Source organism: Eupeodes corollae, chromosome 3, assembly GCF_945859685.1.
Source record: "Eupeodes corollae chromosome 3, idEupCoro1.1, whole genome shotgun sequence".
Lineage (NCBI taxonomy): Eukaryota > Metazoa > Arthropoda > Insecta > Diptera > Syrphidae > Eupeodes > Eupeodes corollae.
The window spans coordinates 128,495,971-128,521,784 of NC_079149.1; the positions used below are offsets into that span (position 1 = coordinate 128,495,971).

Genomic DNA, 25,814 nt, shown 5'->3' on the forward strand with positions numbered 1-25,814 from the left:
CAATTATCAAGTAGTTCTACTTTATTGTTGAAAATGTAGCAAATTTCAATGAATCTTATACAGCTCCTTGAAACTTAATTCAATCAAAAGAGTTCATCTGATTTGAAAATGTCACTGCAACAAAAAAACAAATGTAACTATGTACTTGTACTTCAATTCAATTGAACTGTGGAAAGTTTCATAGTTGTTATTTTTATTTCTGTTTTGTATTAAGTTAATTAATTTGAGTGTTTCCGTTGTGGGTGTAGGGTACAGCAGCGTGGTGTCTGGAGGCAGTCTTTCATATTTGGAGGCTGAACATGGTGTAAAATTTTCTGTACATATGTATAAAAAATATTAAACTTTTGATATTAAGAGCTCTTAGTCATATTTTGAATATAAGGTGCAGTCACTTCCTCTTTTTTGAAACTTATGTAATAAAAGTATAATTTAGAAACGTAGACCGATTATTTACTTTCGTGTTTTGAGAAAATCAGTCAAAATAACTTTTTTGGTAACTGAACTTTGTTCATTGGTTTTCATCATTGAAAAGAAACATTTTAATTTGTTTGACAAGTCGTTTATTATTTATTTATGTAACATCATTAGCATCAAATGAAATATTTGCATTTTCATTAAAAATATTTATATTAATTATTTTTAGTTTACTTATTTTAAAAATGTCTGTCATTGAAAAAAATTTGCTGATTAAAATCCACCGAAAAATGGCAGAAATCTATCATTGGAATTGTGTGAAATTGAAAACAAATAAGTGAAATGATTCGTTTCATCAGCTGTTCAGGAAAATGAATTTCCGTCCGGAAATTAGAAAAATAAATGCACAATTACACTTTTTATTCTTAACAAAATATTCTTTATGTGATTTCCGATCAATCAGTATATAATTTTCATTTCTAATCAAAGGCAATCACCGTCAAACATCGGTTCAAAAATGTTTCCAGATCGATGTGTTCTCGTTTGTAGTTTAATGTTCTACCTGATTTTATCAAACTTAATAGGTTGGTACTGACTTCACTATAAATCCTCAAAGGTTAAGTTGATTCGCAAGTAAGCATATTCAACTTCAAATTGTTTTTAGAAAATATTTTTGAAGGCATTGCATTATTAGAATCATGCACAAAAAGTATTACTGGTACTATATGTGTCCACCCTCAAATTTTGATATTGTTCTAGTTTTCCCATTTTCTTTTTAATAACGTATTTCAAAATAAGAACGTTTAATTTAAATGAGTGGTTTATTCGCTTTTAAACATACCTAGTGTTTAGTCAACCGCAAAATACCAATTAATTTTGAATGAGTCAATAAAAATCCTATTAAAAATTCAAACCAAATGGTTGTCAATGATTAATGTCCATCTTAAAATCTAATATAGTATTTCAAGATGTTTGTTTTTTTTTATTTATTATTTATGTAAATTAGTTAATTTCTTAAAAAAGTGATTCAAATATATGTTTGCTACTTTTTGGAAAAACAATTTTTCACAAACAGCAATTTTAAGGTCACTCACAAAATAATTGCTTTTTGAAAAATTATAATTAAATACTATTTTACCCAATGAGAAAATCAATTAAATAAATAAATTTACCGAATAAATTATTAAGGAACTAACAATATTTTTAATATTTCTAAAAATTATATAATAAAATTAATTTTTGTAATAACTCCAGAATCATGCAGGCATGGCATCGCAACTACTCCAAATCCTATAGTGCTTGAAAATGTTCAAATACTATACTTACAGCACAATAATTGGCTTTTTTCTACAGATTTGTACTGACTCTTTTGTCGTTTCCGTTAATTGCAAAAACTCCAAAAAATTTGAAGGAATAAACCTAAAAAATATGAAATTTTGCCCGAATAAAAAGTCGGAATTGTGTTCAGAAAATTTGTTGTTCTTTTCGCAAAACAAAATCTGTCCTAATTTCTTTTTGTGTGATCCAAGTTTTTAGTTAATTTTTCTTACGAAACTCTTACCGACAAATGATAAATGATGCTTGAGTTTTATAAAATTCTCAAGAACACAGACAATGCAATTCTTCGAAACTTTGAAACAAAATGCTGTTTTTCCTTTCTACGGTTTTGATAAAAAAAAACAAAATTAGAAGACATGTAATTAGAACAATTAGAACCATTTCATTTTAATAGTTCTTAACACTTGATTAAATTTTTTCCACAATATTTTGTATCCGATTTTGAACACTTATAAGGGTGCCATTTTAAGAAAAAATTCCCAAAAGAAAGCTTTCATTTAATTTTTTGGAGAATCTAAGGATTTTGTTTGATAATTTAAATAATTTACTTTGATTTCAATTTGTAATGACCTCAGCTTTCTTCATTTCAAAAGTTAACCATACTAAGCTAAGAAAAGAAAAAATTTGTGCGGCAATTGAAAACTTTGACGTATTAACGGATGATTTTGGAAAAATGTCAAAAATATAAATAGTATTTTCACTGTAGCACAGTTTTACTCTTAACAACATTTTGCTTAAATGAAGTCATCAGAAGTAAATAGTTGGGAAAGTTAAGTTTAAAATTTCACACGAAAATCTCCCATTGTGAAATTATTATTAGTTAACAAAGCTTTTCAGAGAGATAAAAGCTTCCATTTATCAAGAAGTAATGGAGATATCGACTGAAAATTAATTTTGTTCGTATCCCTCTACCTTCTCAGAATCATCACCCATTCCCACATAAACAAGGCATACCACAGCCTACGTTTATGTCACCAACTACCATCCCACCTCCCACGTTGTAATGGCGAAAAAGCTAGCAGCGCTCCTATCTCCCATGCTCCTTTTCAGTCTAGGTAAGATAGCTGAATTGCTGTTACCGAATCCCAATCTTTTTCTTACATATCAGAATGACCTATCTATTACTCCAAAACCACCTCTCATCTTTATTGAGCTGGATCTAAGGTTTTAAACGACCCGTGTCAATGATCAGCCTGTCTGGGGCCCAATTCAAAAATAGCCCAGTCTTTGACATCTTCTTAAAGCACTTTATGTTTCCATTTATTCAAGAATCTTATTACCAACAAAGACTTAATATCATTTCTTAAGGAAACGTCAAATCACCCATGATCGTCTAAAATATATCCAATTATGTTTACATGTTCTAGATTGTTGGATCTATTTTTTATAAAAGAAAGTATCATAGCTTTTTTAATTGTCACCTTACCATGTTTGAATATCAAAAACCTTCTAAATTTGGTCATTCGATTGATGTTTTAATGAAACAAAAACAAAACTATTCTCTGGACCTTAAATCTTGCCCACACGTTAACTGAATAGATTTCTAAGAAAATAATGAAAACAATAAAATACAAAAATTGTAATCAAACTTCCATTCAAACGATTATTCTCGCAATCAACCTGAGCTCGAGCAACAGTCACAGTCATTTCCCGCCTACATAAAATGTTTATGAAGTTTAAGAGAAAAAAAAAACGAAGCAATTCTGAATCACAGATTAGCAACGGCAGCAACTTGACAGTCCAACAATACCTGTTACCTTAAAAGTCATTCGAGATACAAGTTGTTATGGGTGCACTGAGAAGATGTAGACATAAATTATCAGTCAGCATTTCTGTCAACTTCTAGACTTCTATCTTTTCCAGCTTCTACATATAATAATTTTTCAAGTCATACTCTACTCGTATCATGAAAATTTAAACTTATTGTTGTGAGTTTACTTATAGTGGCGCATAAATACCGCCAACGTATGACCTCAGCTTCGAGGACATTTTGGAGCTCACAAAACGTTTTAAAAGCTAACACAATTAATCAGCAACGAAAAAATTGAAAACAATTGTTTTCTTATTCCAGAATTCCATAAATGGTCTTATTATATAAACGAAAAGTTGTACTCCCGCATTGAGCCATGTTGACACTTTTAAGATTGGCTCTGAATCTGAATCTGAATTACAATTTCCATTTAATGCTAAATAATTGTTTCGGGAAAAGAATTAAAAACAAAAACGCCATTGCGGAATTGGAAGTGACTTTGATTTGTTGTCTGGAACTGATTTTGCAACAATATTTCCTTCGATGATGAAAATATTTACAATGCACTATGTGCACCAGTTGGTACAACAATGTGCACTTTAACAGGTTGATAAGTCGACTTGAAGCAATCACCGCTTCTGAGGCGTCGCGTCACTGTGCCGCGTCGTTGTTTTCGTCGCCACCATAACTAGAGACAGAAAAATGGAAATTAATTTTGAATTGCGCAGCGCATGCGCGCCGTGTCACACAAGCTGACACCAAAATCAGTAAAAGACCATATGGTGTTTCGAGTCCGACCCGCATGCCGGCAGTGGCAGTGGCATAATGCAGAAAAATATTATGTACCAATTTTTTTTTCTTATATCGATTTTCGTGAATTTTCATCTATGCGGCAGCGGCTGCCACACCGAAAAGCATCAGCTTACAATTTTTTTTTCTTAAAATACTATAAACATTAAACATGCTATAATAAGTTGCAAGATCGTCATCGCACGAATATAAGATGTTCATATATGAGTTGAAAACTATACGAAGAAGGAAGCAACAAGGTTTCACTTTAAGAAGTGAAGTGACTTTTGTGATTGGTGATGGCGTCAATGTACCATATAGTTTTGCGTGCTATTGATCGATATTGGAATCGTGATCAAGAAGACACAATATTTTTATTTGTCATCTTAATAGTCATAAAAGTAAAGTTGATAACCTAACGGAACATAATTTTCCTGTTAAAAACAAATTGGCAACCAGTAGCACACAAGTACATTGAAACTTAATTGCCTTCGTTTTTTAATACCTACAACTGATATTTTTTCGTAAGAATTTATGAGCTTTAGGGATTTGTAGGTTCTTAGGGACCTGAATCGGAAACGTGAGAAGTCACATACTTTATTCTCAAGTATCAAATATTTTAAGGTCGAAAATGAATTTAAAATTACATTTCCATTTTTAACGCGTGAAGTTTTGACAAGTTTTCATGTTTCTGTCTCAAAATATTGAACATATTACTTTTTTGAAGACCAAAAGATTTAAAAATAAAAATAGAAATCCATAGAAAACGCCTATCAATTATCTGGAACTCTTGAAATTAAAAACATTGATATTTCCTATTTTCCATGCAAATGGTGTAGGAGCTTATAACATTGTTGCTTCTTTATTTTCTAACTTTAGAACATGTTGTAATCAAATCATGAAACGCAAAGATTTTGAGTAGCCTTTCAAAAAGATTCACTGTTAAAAACTTCGCCTATTATCATTTATTATACTTGTATTAATAATGTTTATAAAAGTCAAACCATGGCTTAAGAGAACTATTTACAGTCGAGATATTTGTATTGTACAAATTTGTCTTTTAAGGTTAACAGTTCAGTGAATGTAAATTTGACAACGTACAACTGAATTGTTCTCAGTATCAGCGGAACTCACTATAGAAAGTAATTTGGTAGGCATTGACGTCCGGTCCAAGGGGAACAATTTTCATTTAAAATGAATAGCATAATATTGTAATGTGTATATACTCTTTATCTCTTTTACTCTAATATCGTGTTAAAGTATAATAAGAATTTTTAGTAGTAAACACTTGTGTAGAACATTTAAAATAAGGGGCAACATCTAATTTGTAGCAGCAGCGTTAACAAACGGCCTTTGCTTTAAAAGGTTCTGCTGAGGAACTGTTACAAACCATCCCAGCAGAAACGAGTGGTGACTTCACAGTTCTAGTAAACTCAATCGAACAGCGGTTTGGGAATAGCCATATGGCAGAAGTCTTCCGAGTTCAGTTTAACAATAGAACACAGAAAAGAGGTAAAACTCTGCAGCAGCTTCAGGCAGATATCGAGCGATTTGTTCACCTGGCATATCCAACAGCTGGTAACGAAATAATAAATTAACTTGATGTTGAAGCCTTTGTGAGAGCTGTGGGCGATATAAATCTCCAAAGGGCTATCCGCACTGCCGGAAATCGAACACTACCAGAACAACCTTCCCAAAACGTGCATCGCGTAAGAAAATTAGAAGTACAAGAATGCTCTTGTCAGAAGGCGGAATAGCACGAACTGCAACAAGACTGGACATCTATAGCGACAGTGCAGATTACCGAGAAAAGGAACCACCATAACAAAACTTTTGAAACAGAAGTAATTCAACTGGTCAAAGTAAAACCAACAACGTTTCTTCCGAAGTTGTTTCCCACCCGGGAAAATGAATAAGAATCAACTTTAAGGGGCAGAAGCTGGTTTCGGGTATCGATGGCCCAAGGATGGCCCCAAACGAAACGTGACAACAAGAGCAGACCATATAAGCAGGAATGTAAACATTGCAGACAACAAGAACAAAAAGAAGTGGTTACTGTCCAACGAACCAGAGCCCACCCCATTTATGGCTGGAACAACGACCAGTTGAGGAAAGCTCAACAAGAAGACTCAGATATCAAACTCATCCTCGCATGGAAGAAACACGAGGAAAAACCAGAATGGGTTGATATCTCCGAAAGGAGTCTGACTTTGAAGGCCTCTTGGGCACAGTGGGACTCGTTTCATGTATCCTTCGACGTAAATGGGAATCAGCAGATGGAAAGACTTATGTAATGCAGCTAGACTTACCGAGATCGAATGTTATAGACCTTCTGCGAGAGGTGCATGGTGGAGTTTTGGGAGGCCATCTAGGAGTGAACAAGACGCTAGAAAAGGTTAGACAATGATTTTACTGGCAACATGCAAGGGAAGATGTCGAGAAGTGGTGCCGAAATTGCAATACCTGTGCTGCCACCAAAGGCCCAAACAAAAAGAACCAAAGCCAAATCCAGCAGTATAATGTGGGAGTACCCTTCGAAAGGTTTGCAGTAGACGTGACGGATCCATTTGCAGAAACAAATAATGGAAAACGTTATATTCTGGTCGTCATGGATTACTTTAGCAAGTGGCTTGAAGCATGCGCCATTCCAAATCAAGAAGAAGTCTTCAACTGGGTGAGCAGATTCGGCGTTCCATTAGAACTGCATTCCGACCAGGGAATTTTAATCAAACATATTTCAGGAAGTTTGTGGGCTTCTTGACATCAAGAAGACAAGAACAACACCATTTCACACACAATCTGATGGCATGGTCGAACGATTCAACCGAACCCTGAAGGAATATCTTTGCAAAGTTGTGGACGATAACCACCGAAATTGGGATCGACACATTCCGCTGTTTTTGATAGCGTATCAAAGTGCAAGACATAGGTCAACTGGCCATATACCGTCTGAGATTTTTATGGGAAGGAACATCAGACTGCCGAGCGAAATAAATTTGGATGTCCCACGTCGGAACCACAAGCCGAGGATGACTACATTGATGACCTCAGAGAAAGACTCCTCCAGATCTACGACAATACCCGGTTGAAAATGAAGATGTTCAGTGACCGAATGAAGACACGCTACAATATACGAGTGACAACAACAGAGTTAGAAGCAGGAGATCGGGTATGGCTTTAAAATAAGAATAAGGGGCAACATCTAGTGATTAAGAGGAGAACTCGCTTCGAGAACATTCAGCGCCTACAAGAACCTACTAGTTCCTCGAACCGAATTGAGGTATATAAATAGGTGCTCGGAAGCGAAGCGGAATTATTATTTATTGTGAACTATGATAAAGTAAAGACTGTGTTTGAAAATTAATAATTGAAAGTGTTTAATAAACAAGTTTGGAACAATTCAAATAAAGTAAAAATTGTGTTTTATTTACTACAAGTATGAATGAGTTTTAATTGTCAGACCAAGCCGAATAATACAATATTAATGCCAAATATAGAGTGAAATTGTACCAGAAGTTATATTAGTTATATAATAGGGTTGCCATCTTTTAAGTGATTGAATGCTATTTTTTTTAAATAAAATACATTTAAAAAAAATGTGAAGACCCTTATTTGACTATAAAACAGGGATTAACTTCTGTTCTAATTCCGGAACACTGTTCTAATACGGAATCATGACCTGAATTTTTGTAGTAGTTTTCTATTTTTGATGTGATGTGATCTTAAGTGAAGTTATCTGCACGATCCTCAAAAATTCGACAGTTAAAAAACACCCCTCTGTTTTTTTATATATAAAATAAACTTTAATTAACTGAAACAAAATTGAAAATTTGACGAACAAAAAAAGATTTTATCTCCAAAATAATTTTGTGCAACGACAAATAACATTTTTAACATCTGGTAACATTTTGAGAACAATCGAATTAACAGTTTTTAACAAAAAACTAAAACCTAAAGAAATACTAAAAGTTCGTAAACATTGATTTTCGATTTAGATATCTGTTCAAAAATTTGAGATATTGCCTTCAAATTAATTTTATTTAATAAAAAAAATATTGTTTCAACATTCGGTAAAATTTTGACACTTAGTTTTTTTGATAGTTTTCTAACAAAAAATAAAAAAAAAAACGATTCTAAAACTTGGTAAACATTTATTTTCGACTCAAATAGCTTTTCAAAAATTGAAAATATTGCCTTCAAACTAATTTTATCTCACAAAAATTATTGTTTTTGATATTCAGTAAATTTTGTATAAAAATCCAGTCCAACAGTCCGTTTTTTTCATACGAAAATAAAGTCTACAAAAAAATAGTACGCAAATTTGTTAAAAACTTATGTTTGGTTCTCGATATCTTGAAAATTAATTTCATTCATCAAAATTGCATAAGAAATAAAAATGTATGTAAGAAATAAAAACTTTTAAGAAATTTTACTAAAATTGGTAAAAATTGGTTTTTGCCTAAAAATCTCGTTAACAAAAATAGATTGTGAAATGAAACTATTTCATTATATGCAAAATATTGTTGGTAATTTTAAAATGTTTAACAATAATTCAGCTCACAACTTTTTTAACAAAAGACTAAAACCTACAAACTTTTAAGCAAATCAAATCGACAGACTGGATGGAAAGTTATCAGTTCGGCTTCTTTTTTCTTAACGTTTCTAACCTAAATTTTCCCGCTTTATAAATCAAATTGACATTTTTAATTATTGACAAACATTATAAATATGATAACTTAAGGTAACCCTTGTTTATAATATTATAAAATATATTCTTGTTTAGTTTTCCTTAAAAAAAATCGTAGATTTACTCTCTCGAAAGAATTTCCAAAAACTAATTAATCAAATTTTTTTAATAAACTTTTTGTTTCATTCTGAACAATATCTCCGAGGTTTTCTTCGACCATGAAAATAATTGCACTGCTGTTGTTAATTTTTCTGGATGTGTTTTCTTTACAAAATTGATATAAATATAGTCGTATGGACACATTTATTTCTTGAAGCTATGATAATCAGGAGTTAACTTAAATTAATAAAATAAATACAAAATTATTGTTACTTTAAACTCTGGTTTAAAACTCGAATTCTAAAACAATAACGACTGAGCTTTTAAAATTACTTGTATAGCAGAAAATAAGGGGCATTCATTTTAACAACTCCTCAAAGTATACACTTTTCGATGGTTCTAAAAAAAGTACCTTACGATTGGAAAAATTATTTTCAAACTTCTGCTCAACGATGTTAACCGATGTATTCCAAACTTAAAATCTAGATTTGATGTCTTAGTAGTGAAATGTTGTATTTTTAAAACCCTGTCGCTCCTCAAAGCTGGCTGTGATATGATTTTCTAATTCACATTTCACTTCCACTCTGAGAAGAGACAAAGTTTAAATCGTTTTCTTTGTGCACTAAAATTAATTGTTTAAATTTATTTATGGATTGTATCTTCTTCATACACATTTTGAAATTTAAACTTCTAAATAAAATAATTAATGTTTCATAGTTAGAGAAGAACCTTTAGGATCTCAATTTAAAAACAGATACAATTAAGGCAAAAGAAATAAAAACAAATTTGTTTTTCTTTTTTTTTAAATTATCAATTTAATTTCTTTTTATTTAATATAAATGTTTTACCTTTTTCTCTTTTTCTCTTTATTTGTTTTTTGTTTTTCTTTTAATTTGTATAAATTTAAATATCATGATAAACTTATGTAGGTATTTCCTTAGGTTATTTGTATGTTCTCCTTTGATTAAAAAAAACACTCGATTATGAATATTTTTATATTTCCTTCCTTGTTTTGTTTAAAAATACATAAATGGCATCTATAAGAATTCGTACGGGCTTACTTAATTTTTTAAACTTTTGTCTATTTTTGTTTGTATTTTTGTTATAATATGTCTGGAATGAGATGCTCTAGTTTTTGTATGTTTTTATTTTTGTAACATGAATATGACAATGAAGAGTTTTATGATTTTTTTAAAAGAATTGGAATTTGACTATAAGTTTAAAGTTTTCTATATATAAAATGTGTTTTTATTTTAATTTGTATGTCTTGTTTAAATATTGTAAGCTTTAGAATAATGCTTTTTTGTATTTTGTTTTATTTTATGTTTTTACTTTCGGAACATTATAGTTTTCTCATATTTTGATTTTCGGATTTTTTGCTGTTTTGTTTGTTTTTTTTTTTGTTTAAAAAATTTAATGAAGCTATAGGCTAGGTTTATATTCTATTTTTTTGTTTTTATTTGTTGTGTGTGGACGATGAATGTTTTTTGTTTATATATAATATAATATATTTTTATCTTAATTTAACATTTAAGCTATTTTTTTGTTTTTGTGTATTATCTATTAGTTTATAGGTATAAAATGCGGAATTAATTCTTCAATATGTATAAAATGTATACAAAAAATTGTTGTCATTGATTTCACTTAAAAATAATGGCAAACTGATATTTCATTTTGTTGTTTATATAAAAAATTCTACTCATATTTTTGTAGTACTCGTAAATCTTACTTAAAAAATTAAAAAAAATTAATTACAGTCCATTCGGTTTCTTTGTTTTTTTTTTTAATATTTCTTTTTTTTGGCTTTTGTTGGATTATAATGCCATTTTTGAAACCTCATACAAAATTCTTTTATTTTCATTTCTTATACTTACATAGTTTTACAAAAATTTCATTTTTTTTTCTATCAAAACCTATTGTAGATATTTAATCTTAAATCAGTTTGATCTTTTTTCTTGTAAGAAAATTGAATTTATGAAGGCGAATTTTTGATGGATTTATTACTTTTGTTTCTTAAAAAAATAATATTAAATAAAAAATAAGAAGTTCTGTGAATTTACTGTAGTTATGTATATTTGGTAGCAGGTTATGTTTGTAATAGAAGCATTTTTATCTTTCAAAAAGTACATTTTGATTACTCGATATTTTTCAGTCTAAAATTTGAGCAAACGAATTCAAATTTTAATTCAATAAACAATTTTACAGCACAATGGAAGAACTTAGTTTTTGAATGGTGGCTTTTACCTAGATAATTTCGAAAAATATGATGAATATTTAAGTTTTGAGATTTTTTCAATAATGTAAGCTGTTATAGGGTTTGTTGTGATTTTAAGGTGTATTCTCTTTCTTAAATGTATTTTACATTCAATTGCAATTTCGAAACTTGATTTATTTGAGAAAATATTCCTCCTTCCGAAAGATCAACCTGAGAAAGACCGTTAAAATGTTGAAGAAAATAGATATAACTTTATACATAAGATATGTTATATTAAAAATTCTCAAACTCTTCAAAGTTGGTTTTCAGCTTCAATATTTTATAAGCAATTCCTATTCCATTATTTTTAAAATTTTCCAATATGCAATATTTTTTTTGATTGATATCAAGTAGAATGGGTTATGTCCAAAAACTTGTCCTTTTCAATCTCCAATTCAGGAGGCCCATTGTAAAAATAGTTAATTTTTGTATTTTATGTTCAGTCTTAAACAAAAGAATTTATATTGTAAAATAATATTCGATCTACAAACTCCTGTTTCTAGTTTCTGTCACTTTCGACCATTCAAACCAAGTCAAGATTTTAATTTTTAAGAAATACTGTATTGACAATGAAAATTTGGGGTAGCGGTTATTACAAAACCTAAATACATAAGTTAAACACCATGAAGAAAAACAAGAAACTAAGACAATTATTTAAAGCTCGTATCATTTCGTAAACGGATCCAAATGTGTCAAACACAAGATTCAGATGCTTTTGAAAAGTCAAGTTATTTATATAAATTTAACTCCTGACTCTAAAGCTCCTTGAAGTTAGGTGTTTATGAAGCGTATGCTAATGATTTTTATTTTAAAAACTCCCTTTCGCATTATTTGTGTTGTAAATAGTGTTTGACTTGAAGCGGATAAGCATTTTTATAAGCAAAACCCTCATGGGTATCCCATTCATATAATTTTTAGCTTTTTAGCCAGTTTTTAACTACGTTGAAATAATTTCTGAAGTTTCAAAGCATTTCTATTTTAAAAAAAACCTAAAATTGAACAAAAACTGCCTTTTGGTTTTTTAACTGCTGAAGTCTTTATTCCTAAAACTCACATTACAAATAATTTTAACCTCTTAAGTATTCTGTCTGATAAATCAAGTTAGTAACTTCAACAACGTCGCAGGTCTATGTAAACTATTTTAGGCCATTTTTAGCAAAAATTGGATAGATACGAGAAGTTTATCCAATTGACAAAATATATTATTTGTCCAAACTCCCTAACAGGCTTATAAATGAATGCAATCTTTAATGATTTCAATACAGAGATTGCATTCAATTATTTCCATCAAATATTGGGAGTTCAAGTTTTGAAATCACCAATCATTAGACCTTAGTAAAAGTAATTCCTACAATTTTAGAGCAATCAATTGATTGTTATCATCTAAGACTACATTCACTTGAAGTCTTTGCATTCGTTTGCATTCTTAAATAAAATTTCACTACAAACTTTGGAGATTAAATTTAATCTCTTGGCGTCTGACATCGAGACTTCAAGTAAATGCAAACACTTTAAATGAGTTCAGAAACTTTAAGTGAATGCAAATAATGCATGAATTCAAATGATTGCAATCAATTGATTGCAGTTAAATGATTGGAGACAAAACGATTTAAGTCTTTTTGAGGTGAAACTTTGCAAGTCCCAAACTATAGGTGAAATCAATGAATGCAATCATTAAGTTGCATTCAATAATGATTGCATTGCCAAAAAGATTGCATTCTTTTACAAGTCTCCTCTCTAAGCTCGTCCATTATTAAATCATAAGGAATTAATGCTAAAAAAATCTGGTAAATTGTTTATATAAGTTAAACATAAAATTCTTAAAACACTAAAAATAGGTATAAGAGTTTTAATAGAACGGAAACGATATACATCCCAGTCAAAAACTATTGTGTCGAAAATTATAAATGCATTTGCTGTTTGGATAACAAAATTGCGAAACTATCGCTTTACATTCAAATTGACTAACCTTTCGAAGACCGACCATTAATTTTACAATTTTCTGCTTCTAAGCTAAGGTAAAACTCAACTAAAACAACGTTCTTAATAAAAGTCAACTGTCAACAAAAACTTCAAACTTCAAAATAAATAAAAAACAAATCATCAAGAAATAAAACAAAATCATATAAAATGTTTACAATTAAAATATATTTATATTTCATTAAAATCAAGGCCATACACAGTACAATTGTTTCATACAAAAATAAAATAATAATAAACTGAAAATGAAACATTTTGAGAAATTAAAAAAATATAAAACAATCTTTTATTCTCATTCCATTTTTAAGAAAAAAAAATAATAATATTCAAACAAAAAGCAAAAATTATGAAATAAATAAAGGAATTAAAAGAAAAATTATTAAAGAAATCAAAATTTGAGCAAATTGTAAATTATCTATTTATATAAAAATAAAATGATTGTTTTAATTCAAATAAAACAATATATTCGAGTTACACATTTATCATCTTGAAAAAAAAGCAAGTGTTTTAGTTCTTCACTTCTTTATACACAATCTTATTCATTTTATTTTTTTCATTTCTTTTTATTTTATTAACTAAACATAAATCACAAAAAAACATAAAATTATAATCGCATACATACTATTTATAGGTATAGAATAAAAAGTTATTATCTTTCGGTATATTTCTTTCTTAAACACAAAATCTATCTTTATTTTAAAATAATTCCTTCTTCTCTCACTAGTTTCTTTTTCTTTTAATTTTAATTCAGGCATATTTTTAAAATTATTATTTTTATTGCCAATTTATTATTAATTAAAAAATCATTTTATATATAGCACAAATTGCAAGCTTTTTGTTTTTTGTTTTTTGACATTTAAACATAAAAATCTAAACTAAATATACAGCAATATTTTTGTTTAAGGCTTTAAAAAATATTTCTTATTTTTGTTTGTTTTAATTTTCAAAGAAATATTATGTAGTTTTTTTGTTTGTTGTTGTTTAATATTTATGAGCGTTACTTTTTTCTTCTAGATACACAGTTATATGCATTTATAATGAGATAATATATATATATTTCTATGTTTATATATATAATTGTATTTTCCATTCATTTATAATATATAATAATTTTTTCTTCAGTTAAATTTTGTTCTTAAATTTGTAAAAAAGCATATTGATTGGTTGTACAAAAAATCCGATATAAAATGTTTTTATTTTAGTTACTTTTTGTTTTTGTCTTTGTTAATATAAACTTAAATTTTATACTTTTTTATTTTTTGTTCAAATTTGAATAATTAATAATATTTTTTTTATTTTGTTTTTTTATAAATTTACATATTTTATCTAAAATTTTGTTTATCTTTGTCGTACGTCTCTTATAGTTATTTTTGTTTTTCATCAATGTTTATTTATATATAATTTTTATATATTTAATATATTTTTTAAAAATTCTCACGGTTTTCTTATTACATACATATTTTTTATCTTGAAAATCATGTTTTTTTTTAAATTTCTATTTTTTAAGTAAAAATTAAAATAAAGATAAAATACAAAATTAAAAAATTAAAATAAAAAACAACGATTAATAGTTAAAATTTGTTCTAATGATTATGAGGAGGAGATATATATTTATATTTATAATCTTATTTCTGTTTTTTTTTTAATTTTTATTTTTTATTTTTATTTAATTATAGATGAGATTTTTTTAGTCGCTATTCTTTTGTTTTGTTTTGTTTTTACTAAAATTGTTGATTTTTGTTGTTTTGATAATTTTAGTAAACACATATTGAGTTGCTTCTGCTTAATCGGTTAGAGTTTGAGCAATTAATGCAAGTTGTTCTTTTAGAACCCGGAAAGATGGACGATCCTCGGGACAGTGACACCAACATTTTTTCATTACCTGTAAAAAAAGTAGGAAGAGATAAATTATAATTCTTTTCAAATTATCTCAAAACATTAAAAAGACGAATTAATACAATTATATATATTTGAAAATTTTTAAGATGCTTTAATGACAAAAAGCTAAAGTTCTTAAGATATATGGATTTTTGTCTTCAGTTAAGTGACTTTTGAAATCAAATTTCTTTAAAATCAATATTAAATCAATATTTAAGGCTTGGCTTGGCGTCCAACTTGAATTCATTTTATTTGTTTTTTTTTTAATAAAATGTATTTAATTGTTTTTTCTTTTGCGCTAAAAAAATGTACTCCTTTAAAAAATAGGTACACATTGTGTAAAAGCAAATTATCAACTTTCAAGTCATACAATATTTTCGGATCAGTCCTCTGACAATAGATGACAGTCTTACCGAAATTAAGATTTTTTTTCAATATTATCCTTGAAATATCGAAGATTTATCATAATAAACTTAAATCTTCTCAAATGAAGATTACAAATAAATCTTTTTTAACACATTAATTTGTCAAACCAAACAAGTTTTGGGACCTACCCATTGTCAAACGTCAATTTCAATCTGAAATTTGGTTGATATGACAACCAACCAAACGTCAAATTAATCTCCTTTTCTTTGATGGAATGGAAATACTTCATGATTTTTTTAAAATCTCTTGCTTTAAATCTCGGATTAGATTTTGGTGGAAACATAATACAGTGACATAATTTTGAAGAACGAAATTTATTTTTAGCTAAATTTGGTGAAAAATCAGTTTTGCAGTTGAAGGCCATTTCTATGTCGGAGCTTTGAAAACAAACATGTTTTTAGAAGAAATGTATATGTGGCGGACCTTTTATATGACCAAGAAGAAAATGTAAGCAACTGTCAGATTTCTTTAGCAACGAAAACCGAAAATTTCAAACGTCAAATAAAAATTGATTTGTTTTTGAGATTTTACAACCGATTGTAAGGCCTTTGAAAGAAAAATTGCGTATAAAATTTCTGGTTGCGTTCAATCCAGTTTTGAATGAACAGGCTACATTTTTAGATACCTTATTGAACAGATAAAGTTGGATAACTAAACTGACATAACTGTCAAAAAATAGAAAAAAAAACTTTCAGCTATTGACAAAAAGCAGACAAGTAAAGTTTTCAATGGTTAATTTATTCATTCAAGAGATTGTATCCATAACATGTTGAATCGACTGTCCTTTCGGATAGCCGCCAGGGCGTCTTAATACTTTTGCGGGCCCTGGTCCCAAAAGGATCTGGGAGTCAATAAAAGTAGGTATAATATTTGTTTTTATTCTTTAGGTTAAAGAAATCATTTTAAAATTAATGTGTTTTTTTTATATTTTTACTTTAAAAAACATAAAACAGATCTTTTTTTATGATTTTATATTTTTTTTTTAATTTACCCTCAATAGTTGAACATTTTTCTTTATAGTTGATTTTTTATAATTTTTTTTGTTAATTTCCAATATTTTTATATTATTTAAAGTGTATTTAAGTTTAATTCTTTATATTTGTTTTAATTTGTTTTTTTTTTTAGATATATATGTAAATTTAAGTATACAATAAAATATTATTAAAGTCATACTTTTCTGACTTTGTCAGTTGCAAAATCATGAATTAAGTCATCAAATTCAATTTCTTGCAGTAATTCATTCTCAATTGATAAAATTGACAAGCTTTTAGTCTATCTTGTCCTCTAAAGTTCATTTATTATCCGGTTCAATTTCGAAAGTGAATGCTCTCCACTGCAGTTTGATACCATCAAAGATAAAAAAATTCTACAGGCAGTTTCTATATTTGGAAATGTGTTCCCAATTTCATCCACTGTCATTAGACTGTAAAATTTTGATATTGTATTAAGATCTTCATTTACCTCTTTATTGAATTCTTTTGGTACGATGTGCAGGCATTCTACCTCAAGTTCTTCTGCATTAACATCTCTATGGTATTTTTTTGAAAACTGTTCGCAAGAATTTTGTAACTCCACTGAAGTCAAACATTGCATTCGCCAAAAAATCCAAACAATGCATTGATTTCTCGATAGCCATTGGATCGTTTTTTTAATTTGCAAGGTAATAACGTAAATAGTTGGAAAAAAATTTTAAACTTTTCTATCCCAATTAGCTGTATAGATGGTGGAGGGCCATCAAAATATGTGGCACGCGTAATTCGTACTATTTTTCGTTGCATTAAGTCTTTATAACTAGCATCTGAATTCTGAATTTTTCACGTCTCAAATTTATCAAAACTCTCCCTTAGATCATTTATTAAAGAACATAGTGAACAGAGCAAATTGGCAGCAACGTCAATCGTTATTGTTTTTTTGAAGGCTCTTGCTGGTTTTATGATTTTTTTCTAATATTATTCTAAACATTTCTGGAACAGTTTTGACATTTTCTTAGACAGGCACAGCGCTTCGCTTTTTGTGCCTGGAGCTTGCTTTTGATCTCTAGAGATAGAGGTCAAGGCTTCAGTAATTTGCTTATAACCATGATGTAGATCGCTAACTGCATCAGCTTGAGCAGAGCATCTTGTTTCAGAAAGGCTTTTAAGAACTCTATGTGAACCTTAACATTCATCCAATTTATTCCAGCTTTTCCTTGGTAAAAGCAGAATCAAGTCGTATATTTTTTGAACCACTTGAAAGAAACTTGTTGCCTCCTGCACACAACCAGCCACATGAAGCCTTACTAAGTTAAGAGAATGTGCTGCACAAGGTAGAAAGGTAGCAAATTCACACTTCTTCTTTAATCTTGCTTGCAAACCAGAATATTTTCCCGACATATTAGACACATTATCATAGCTTTGTCTTCTACAATCTTCTATTAAATTATAATAATTTTCCAGAAATGTCAAGATTGTGTCAGCCAAATATTCAGATTTATGCTCTTGAATAGGTTGCCATTTTAAGAACTTTACGATGGGAACACAATTTTTAACATACCGAATTACAAAAGTCAAAGGGTTTACTGTCAACACTTATGCAGAACTGTAGGATTCATGTTGTCAGAAGTTTAAAATGTTGAGAAGGAGAATTTCAATGCAACGGAGAGTAAAATTTAACTTGTTTTTCTACCCGCAAAATACCAAAAAAGTTAACCGTATACCTTCTTTATCTAATATTGAACGACATATGGACATCCATAATGAAACAATTCTGACAGATTTCGGAATGACGGAAAATCAGCAGCGCCACTGGCAGATCCGTGAATGTACTAAAATTTCATGTTTCATGAGAGCACTACACATATCTATGTAAGACATTGTAGTAAATAATCTCAAAAGGTTTTCCAGCCTCAATGTCTGTATAAGGAATCCAAAAATATTACCAGAATTGACAGTTGGAAAACATGACAGACATTTTAACAAAACTAACAGAGACATTTCGTGAAAAATGAAAACAAATCAAACAAACCTAAATCTAAAGATCTGTTAAGGTATACAATTATTGTAGTTATTTTGATTTGAATTTAGTAACTCTTGAAAATACTGTAACATTTCATTAAATTGTTCAAAATTTTTGTCAATTCTATAAACTCCAGAAAAAAGACACTGTTAAATGTTGGACATTTTTCACTTACATATTATCCCCTTTTTTCTAGCAAAAATCCCCTTTTTAAAAAAAAGAAATTAATTAAGATTTGATTACGTTTTTTTTAACGTTAGGTTTTTTTAACGTTACGTTTTTTAGTAACGGGTTATACATTTTGCGGCTTCAAAAGTATGGGTCTTTAATTCGACATCTGTCAAACTAAGCTGTTAAACCAATTTTCCTCTTTTTCAGTTAAAAGTCTGATATTCACGAAAAAGGATGGCTTAACCACAAAAATGGTGATTCTGCCACCGCCAGGATAACCCTGTATTTTTAGGTTCAGAGATAGCAAATAAAATCCATTTAAGTTTCTGGAAACTTAATTTTTATATGTGAAAGGGGAAAGGGGAGAGATATAAATAGTTATCTGAACTTACATCGTAAATTTCCTTAGCACAGGACTTTGGTTTCTCTAGAATAATTCCACGCTGAACACGTTCAACAACTTCAGTATTCTTAAGGCGGCCATATGGCATTTTACCGCATGTGAACACTTCCCACATAAGAACACCTTAAAAATTAAAAAAGGGAAAATAAATCAGTTAAAGTTTTAGTACATTCAAAAGAGAAAAAACCTTACCATACGCCCAAACATCACTCTTTGACGAAAATCGAGTGTAATTCAAGACCTCTGGTGGTGCCCATTTAATAGGAAACTTGGTACCGCCAGAACTAGTATACTGATCATCCAATACATATCGTGCCAATCCAAAATCAGCAACTTTCACAACATTCTCAGAGCCCACTAGACAATTACGAGCAGCCAAATCTCGATGGATATAATTGTGTCTTTCAAGATATGCCATTCCTTTGCTCACCTAGAAAAAATAGAAAACATAGATTCTTACTGAGGAATCAATCATTCAAGATTTGTATATTACCTGAATGCACATATCCAAAAGTAGACCCATATTACCAATCAAAGTGGTCTCATGTCGTCGTAAATAATTTAGCAGGGATCCATGTTTCATATATTCAGTCACAATGTAAATTGGGCGATGTTTCGAACAAACTCCATACAGCTGGACAAGATTTTGATGTTGTAATTTGGTCATAACCTTGGCTTCTTCAATGAAGTCATCCTCAGACATTGTACCCTCTTTCATCATTTTAACAGCTGTATCGATTGAACTACGCCATTTACCACGGCGCACAACACCGAATTGACCAGAGCCGAGCTCCTCACCGAGCACCAGTTCCGCTGGATGGATTTCCCATTTATCTATAAAAGCAAATTAAAAAGTTCAAAATGTTAATAAAGATGTTGAGGACTTGAGAGATAAGAGATAAAAACTACTTACCATGAGACAATCCAGCAGTTGGCGGTACAGGCCTATCACAGGGCGATGACTTTAAACGACAGGCTAAGCCTCCCGAATTGTGTCGATGATAATTGATAAGATCAGGAATTGTTTCACAGCAATGCTTCTCTGAGAGATAGTATTCTCCACGTGCGTTTTGTTTAATATGATAGTGCTTAACATGCGATTGTGGACTTTAATTTAAAAATTTAAAATAGGAAATCAATTACAAAATATTTTGTTAAGTACAAAAATAAAATACTTACACTTTGGTATGTAGCGATAGGGTGTAAAGACCTTTTGTGGATGATTTTCTAACTACGAAACAGCCTTCTTTGTCGCCCTGCTTAAGCAGAGATTCAGCTCGCTGTCGGGACATATCACCGACATACCATCTAAAAAAAAATTAAAAAAAAATTGTAATTAAATTACAATCACAAGTTGTTGTAGTTTACCAAAATTGGTAGAAGATAAAACTTGTTTCAAAGTAATTAGACATCTAAAAACCATACAAATAAAACCAATTAAGTCTTGAAAATATACGCATCAAAATAGTTATTTCTATTTTTTGGTATTTCAAGGAAACTTTTTTTAGATAAATTGTATTTCTATTTAAGACTTAATTTGGGCTTAGTTTGAGGTTTGTTTGTTTTGGTTAGATTTGAAGAAAAGAAACTTACTCATATCGTTCCAAACCCAGAAGAGCTTTTGGCTTGACGTAATTACTAGGTATGTAGCCAACATTTCCGTGCTGATCTTTGACTTTCCACCAATGCTCCTGAGAGTCATCAATTACCTCGTATTCAGCATTCTGTAATTATATCATTGGAGAATAAAAATAAACATAGCCATTTAGATTTTTTATTTTGTATCTTATCTTACATTTTATGTTGTGTGAATTAAAATTAAGTGAGCATAATGAGCAAATTATAGGAAACAAACAAATTATGTTAAAGAATAATAAAAAAACACCAAAAGTCTTTGTGTTTTTTGTAGGAAGAAGGTATATTGAATGATTAATCAAAAATATAATTAATTTGTGGAGTTATTAGATGTTTATAGGTTTTTTCTGTTGAAGTTTTACAATTTTTTTGGCAAATAATTGGAAAAACGATTAATAGAATGAGGCATCTTGAAAAATAGAATGTAGAATTTTTTTAAAGGGAAATCAATGGGCATTTTATGATATTCAAAGAAGATTCCAAGGTTTTGAGTAAGGTAAAAATAATACAAAGTACGAAGGATTATCAGAACCTACAACATTGGCAGATCCGTCAGTCAATGCTCTAATAATAGCTGCCAATGAGCTGACAATAAACGAATATCAAACTTCAAATAGTTGGCAGAATTTGTATCCAAGCCTTGTAATTTTGTTAGCAAATTGATAGCTGGATCTTTTGTAAGGATTTGACAGTAGTTTACATTGGACTTTTTTAAGCTGACTCAGTTTGACATTATATAATGTTTTCTAGCTCCTATAGATTTATTTAAAATATTTGCAGGATTTCCTTTTTTGCTAAGTATTAAGTAGATGGGAGTTGGCTAGAAAGAGCTTCGTTGATAAACACTGTTAAAAAAGACATTTGACGATTTTAAAAGTCTGAGTCTTTGAAAATGGCTGAAAATTACATTTCTAGCAACATTATCGCACAATTTAAGTTTCCTAATTGTTAGACATTTGTGACAATTTTCTACAGACAAATCGGACAATCATTTGTACGAAGTCCTATCTTTTTTGACTCTCTTTTGGGCAGAACTGACCGAGGAACGTTGAAATTGACAAAAAGTAAGACATTTTGTTTTGAAGTTGTTCATTTTTTTTAACGATTTTCTAAGTTGCAAGAAGATTTTTAAAAAGTAATTAACTAATTAATTCAATTGTAAAGATGAAATTCAAGTGTTTCAATTTGAGGATTAGTGTTCCGCGATTTTTTTACTGTAGTCATTTGAGACTTAATTTGATCATTTGCACTCATGTAAAGGCTTGAGATTCTATTAAATTTATTTGTATTGATTTTAAGTTTTCAACTAAATGTCTGATGTTTGTCAATAGATCTAAAACGTCATTATCCAAGATAAGACATATGCTAAGCAAACAATTCTGTCAAATTAGTGTTTTTGTTTTGACGACGCACATTTTTGGTTTTGTGAATTTTGTAATTTTTCTTTTATTTGCATTCGAAGGCAACTTTTAAAAAGGTGTAAAGTGGTTTTATTGGTTCCATCGTTTTCGATTTTGAAGTTGACAAAAGTCTGCGTTGAGGAAGGTCAAAAATATTCGAGACGCTGAATTGGACGAAAAAACTTGCCATATGCAAGAAGAGCTTTAGCATTAGGAGTTGGCAGGTTATTTAAAAGCGATTGAAAGTGTTCGAAATGGTTAAAAAATAGACCATTTGGATTCTTTATGAGTTAAAGGTGAGGGATGTTAAGCGTCTTGTGAAGAACTACTTCCCAGTCATTTTTGAACTTCGCGTCTTCATCCGAATATTCACGTTGCGAGTTTGGTGAGACCAGGTTGTTGTTATTTATTGTGAACTATTGAAAACAAGTATCATGATTACCGAGGAACGGTATCGACTTCAATTTACTAAAAACGGACACAAAACGAGCACAGGCACAATATACTCATTCAACATTATTTAAAACGCTTGGCCTTATGTTGCCAAACTCTTTAAAACTTACACGACCGTGTTAACATAGGATGTCTTACGCTTGGTTGTATTCACTGAAATCTCAAATGATTTTAATAAATTGATTGCAGTCCATTGATTTTTAATGTCAAATAATTCGAATTTAAGTTTATTTTGAAAATAAATTCACTTAAATATTAAAGTCATAGAGTGTTGACATTTTTCGAAAATAAAATTACTATTGGACCTTTTTAATATTGTTAAAATGTAGGTTAAAATAAGGAACTAACCATTTAATTAAAGTTGGAAAAATAAGGGTTCTAACAGTTTAGAATATTGATTAAAATTTAGTTTACCTTTTCAAGGGAGAGATCACCGCCTTCGATGGCTTTGAAAGGATAAAGTGCAACGACGATTTTCACAAAGTGCGAGTTATCCTGAAAATATATAAAAAAAGAAAATTAAAATTAGATATTTTTAGGATTTAAAAAAAAATGTTCAGAACTAAATTATAGAAAAATATAAAAGGCATGAAATTTACTTTTAGAAACTAAAATAATAAATTCCTAAATAAGCTGTTTTCTTAGTTAATTTAATTGAATTTTAAAAATACCTATTGTTTCTATAAGGGTAAAGATGTGTTTTTTTAGCTGCACTTCACGAATGTGAAATGCTTTACTCAACTGTGTTGTCTTTCCTTTCATTGATATTCAAAACTTTAACTAATAATCTGGTTAAAGTATTTCAATCTTTTAAAAATACGTTAAGAAAATATCTAAGCATTTTCCTAACGTTCGAAATGTGATTAACACTTGAAAATATAAAAGGTTAATAAAATAAATTGGGTTGCACGACACCCCGTTGAGATCTATGTCCTAGTGAGTAACAACTCTTAACCACTCATCTGTGCGAGTATTGTTGTCAGTAATGGAGAGGACCTACAGTTTTAAGCAGAATCTTAACGGCTTATTTGAGAAAGCTGTTCCAATGACGAGAATTACTCTTGGAGAATTTGTCAATTCCTTGCAAGGGGCAGTACAATTGAAAAAAAAACTTTATATGGCATTGGCCGGGATCGAACCTCAGACCTCTGGAATAATAGTCCAAAGCACTTTTTTTCAAATTCTTTTTTATTACTTCAATCTTAAACCTATCTTAAAGCTATGCAAAAATTAATAAAACTTGCATAATTAAATATAACTTACAATTAACTTACTGGTCCCAAACGGACACTCTAAGTTAAACTCGAACACTTAATACTAATGCCTTTCGGCCCTAAGATCTATTTTACTTCAATTTAAACTTTATTTATTTTTGTATTTATTAGAAAATTTGAAAAAAAAACTAATATCAAGATCCAACGCACTGACCATCATGCCACGGGAAAATATATAAGCATTTTCCTAACGTTCGAAATGTGATTCGAAAACCTTAAACATATAAATGGTTTATACAACTTTAAAATAGTCGCCTTTAAAAACCGAGAACAATACAAGTATCAGGAAAATAATTATGAATTTAAAAATATGTATTAAGATCAACGAATCATTGCAAAATACAAAATACAATGTCCATCACATCACATTCTTATAGTACGACTAAAGAAGATATATCTATAGTAATCAAAACATTCAAAATTAAACTGAAGTGTAAACTGATTTCCAGAAGGTCGAGTGGCATTGTTCATGAAAATAGTGACAAAAAAGGAAAACACAGGACAGAATTATCACACGATGTGTTATTTTATTACAGACAAGTTTTTTGAAACTTCAATGCTAAGTTTTCAATATTTTTCAAGCAGAATGTTAACTAATTTCATGGGTCATAAATCTTTTGATAAAACTTTGCTTTTCAAAATTCAATTTTGTGCTTATTCGAATCGGCAAAGATGGAAAACAAATCTCAGAAATAACACTTAAGAAGTAAAAAAAAATATGTATTTCGTTGCCTTTTCTTTTATCATTTCAATTTCGTGTTATTTGGCTTCTTTTTGTTAATCCTTACATTAGAATAAAATAAATCATAAATAATTTAACAATAAGTTCTAATTGTCATATGTACATATTCATGATTCTGCTATCGCTTATGCAAAACTAATTATGATGAATAAGGAAAAACAAACGTTTGCTACTCAGCTCTTTCGTTTCAAGTTACTGATCCTATGTTTCTTTTATTTTCGTTATTAATTATTTTATTTCTTTGCTTTTAAATCTTATTTATGACCATCTTCTTTCTATTTTTTTTAAAATTTTGTCTGTTTGGAAAGGAAGCTCAAAAATACATCTATTAAAGTTTTTTGTTTGTTTTGTTTTGCATTCAAATTATATTTAGCCTCAAATAATTCAGTATTTATTTCCAGAGATTAATAAAGCTAATCACCAGATTTGTAATACAATATTTTTCTTTAAATACAACTTCGCTATGCGTTATTACCTATTTATGGTTTAACTTCTTCTTTGTTTGGTAATAGAAACTTATGTAATTCATATTTTGTTGTTGAATGTTTTTTTGGTTCGAAATCTATAATTATACATATTTTCTGATAGAGGCGTTTACCACATTTTCTTTTAAATAATACCTTTTCATAAACTAAAAACCAACCCATTAACTAAATTATAACAAAAGAAATCCTCTAATTAATCGAAAACCACAATAATTTGTATATCGTTTATGCAAATCTTAAAATCGAGGTTCGCTACTCAGCTCTTTTGTTTTGATTTAAAATACTTAACTTACATTCAAGAGTCCGTAGTCTATAACCTTGCCCTTTACACATTCTCCATAATAATGTTATAAATTATTATCTGATTTACATAAATTTTCAATTTTAACAATTTTGGTGTTGTTGTTTTTGTTTTTGTCTTACCTTAGCTTTTGAATTTGGAGTACCGGGCGTCGGAATACCACCTGGCATTGTGTTATCCAAAATAACCGTACCGTTTCCGTTCACAATACTTGTTGACGTTTTAAATGTTGAAACGGATGACTACAAACAAAAAACAAGAAAAATATAAACAATAATCCAATTAGCGATATAAGAACACAGACAAAACAAAAATCAAAAGAAACCCTTTTTCTTATAAAT

At 29.4% G+C, this 25,814-nt stretch overlaps 1 protein-coding gene across 3 annotated transcripts in view; it reads right to left on the reverse strand.

The window, feature by feature from the left end:
• Positions 1-13,457: 13,457 nt before the first annotated feature.
• The window catches only part of LOC129949037 (tyrosine-protein kinase Btk29A), a 247,380-nt gene continuing 235,023 nt past the window's right edge, over positions 13,458-25,814 (reverse strand). For all 3 annotated transcript variants that reach the window (XM_056060245.1, XM_056060246.1, XM_056060247.1), the window contains 9 exons: positions 25,596-25,715; positions 23,086-23,166; positions 20,777-20,907; positions 20,363-20,491; positions 20,097-20,290; positions 19,677-20,017; positions 19,376-19,613; positions 19,173-19,306; positions 13,458-15,193 (listed from right to left, as the gene is read on the reverse strand). In XM_056060245.1, coding sequence (XP_055916220.1) covers positions 15,095-15,193; positions 19,173-19,306; positions 19,376-19,613; positions 19,677-20,017; positions 20,097-20,290; positions 20,363-20,491; positions 20,777-20,907; positions 23,086-23,166; positions 25,596-25,715 — 1,467 coding nt within the window. In that variant the 3' untranslated portion in view covers positions 13,458-15,094. The remainder of the gene's footprint in view (positions 15,194-19,172; positions 19,307-19,375; positions 19,614-19,676; positions 20,018-20,096; positions 20,291-20,362; positions 20,492-20,776; positions 20,908-23,085; positions 23,167-25,595; positions 25,716-25,814) is intronic.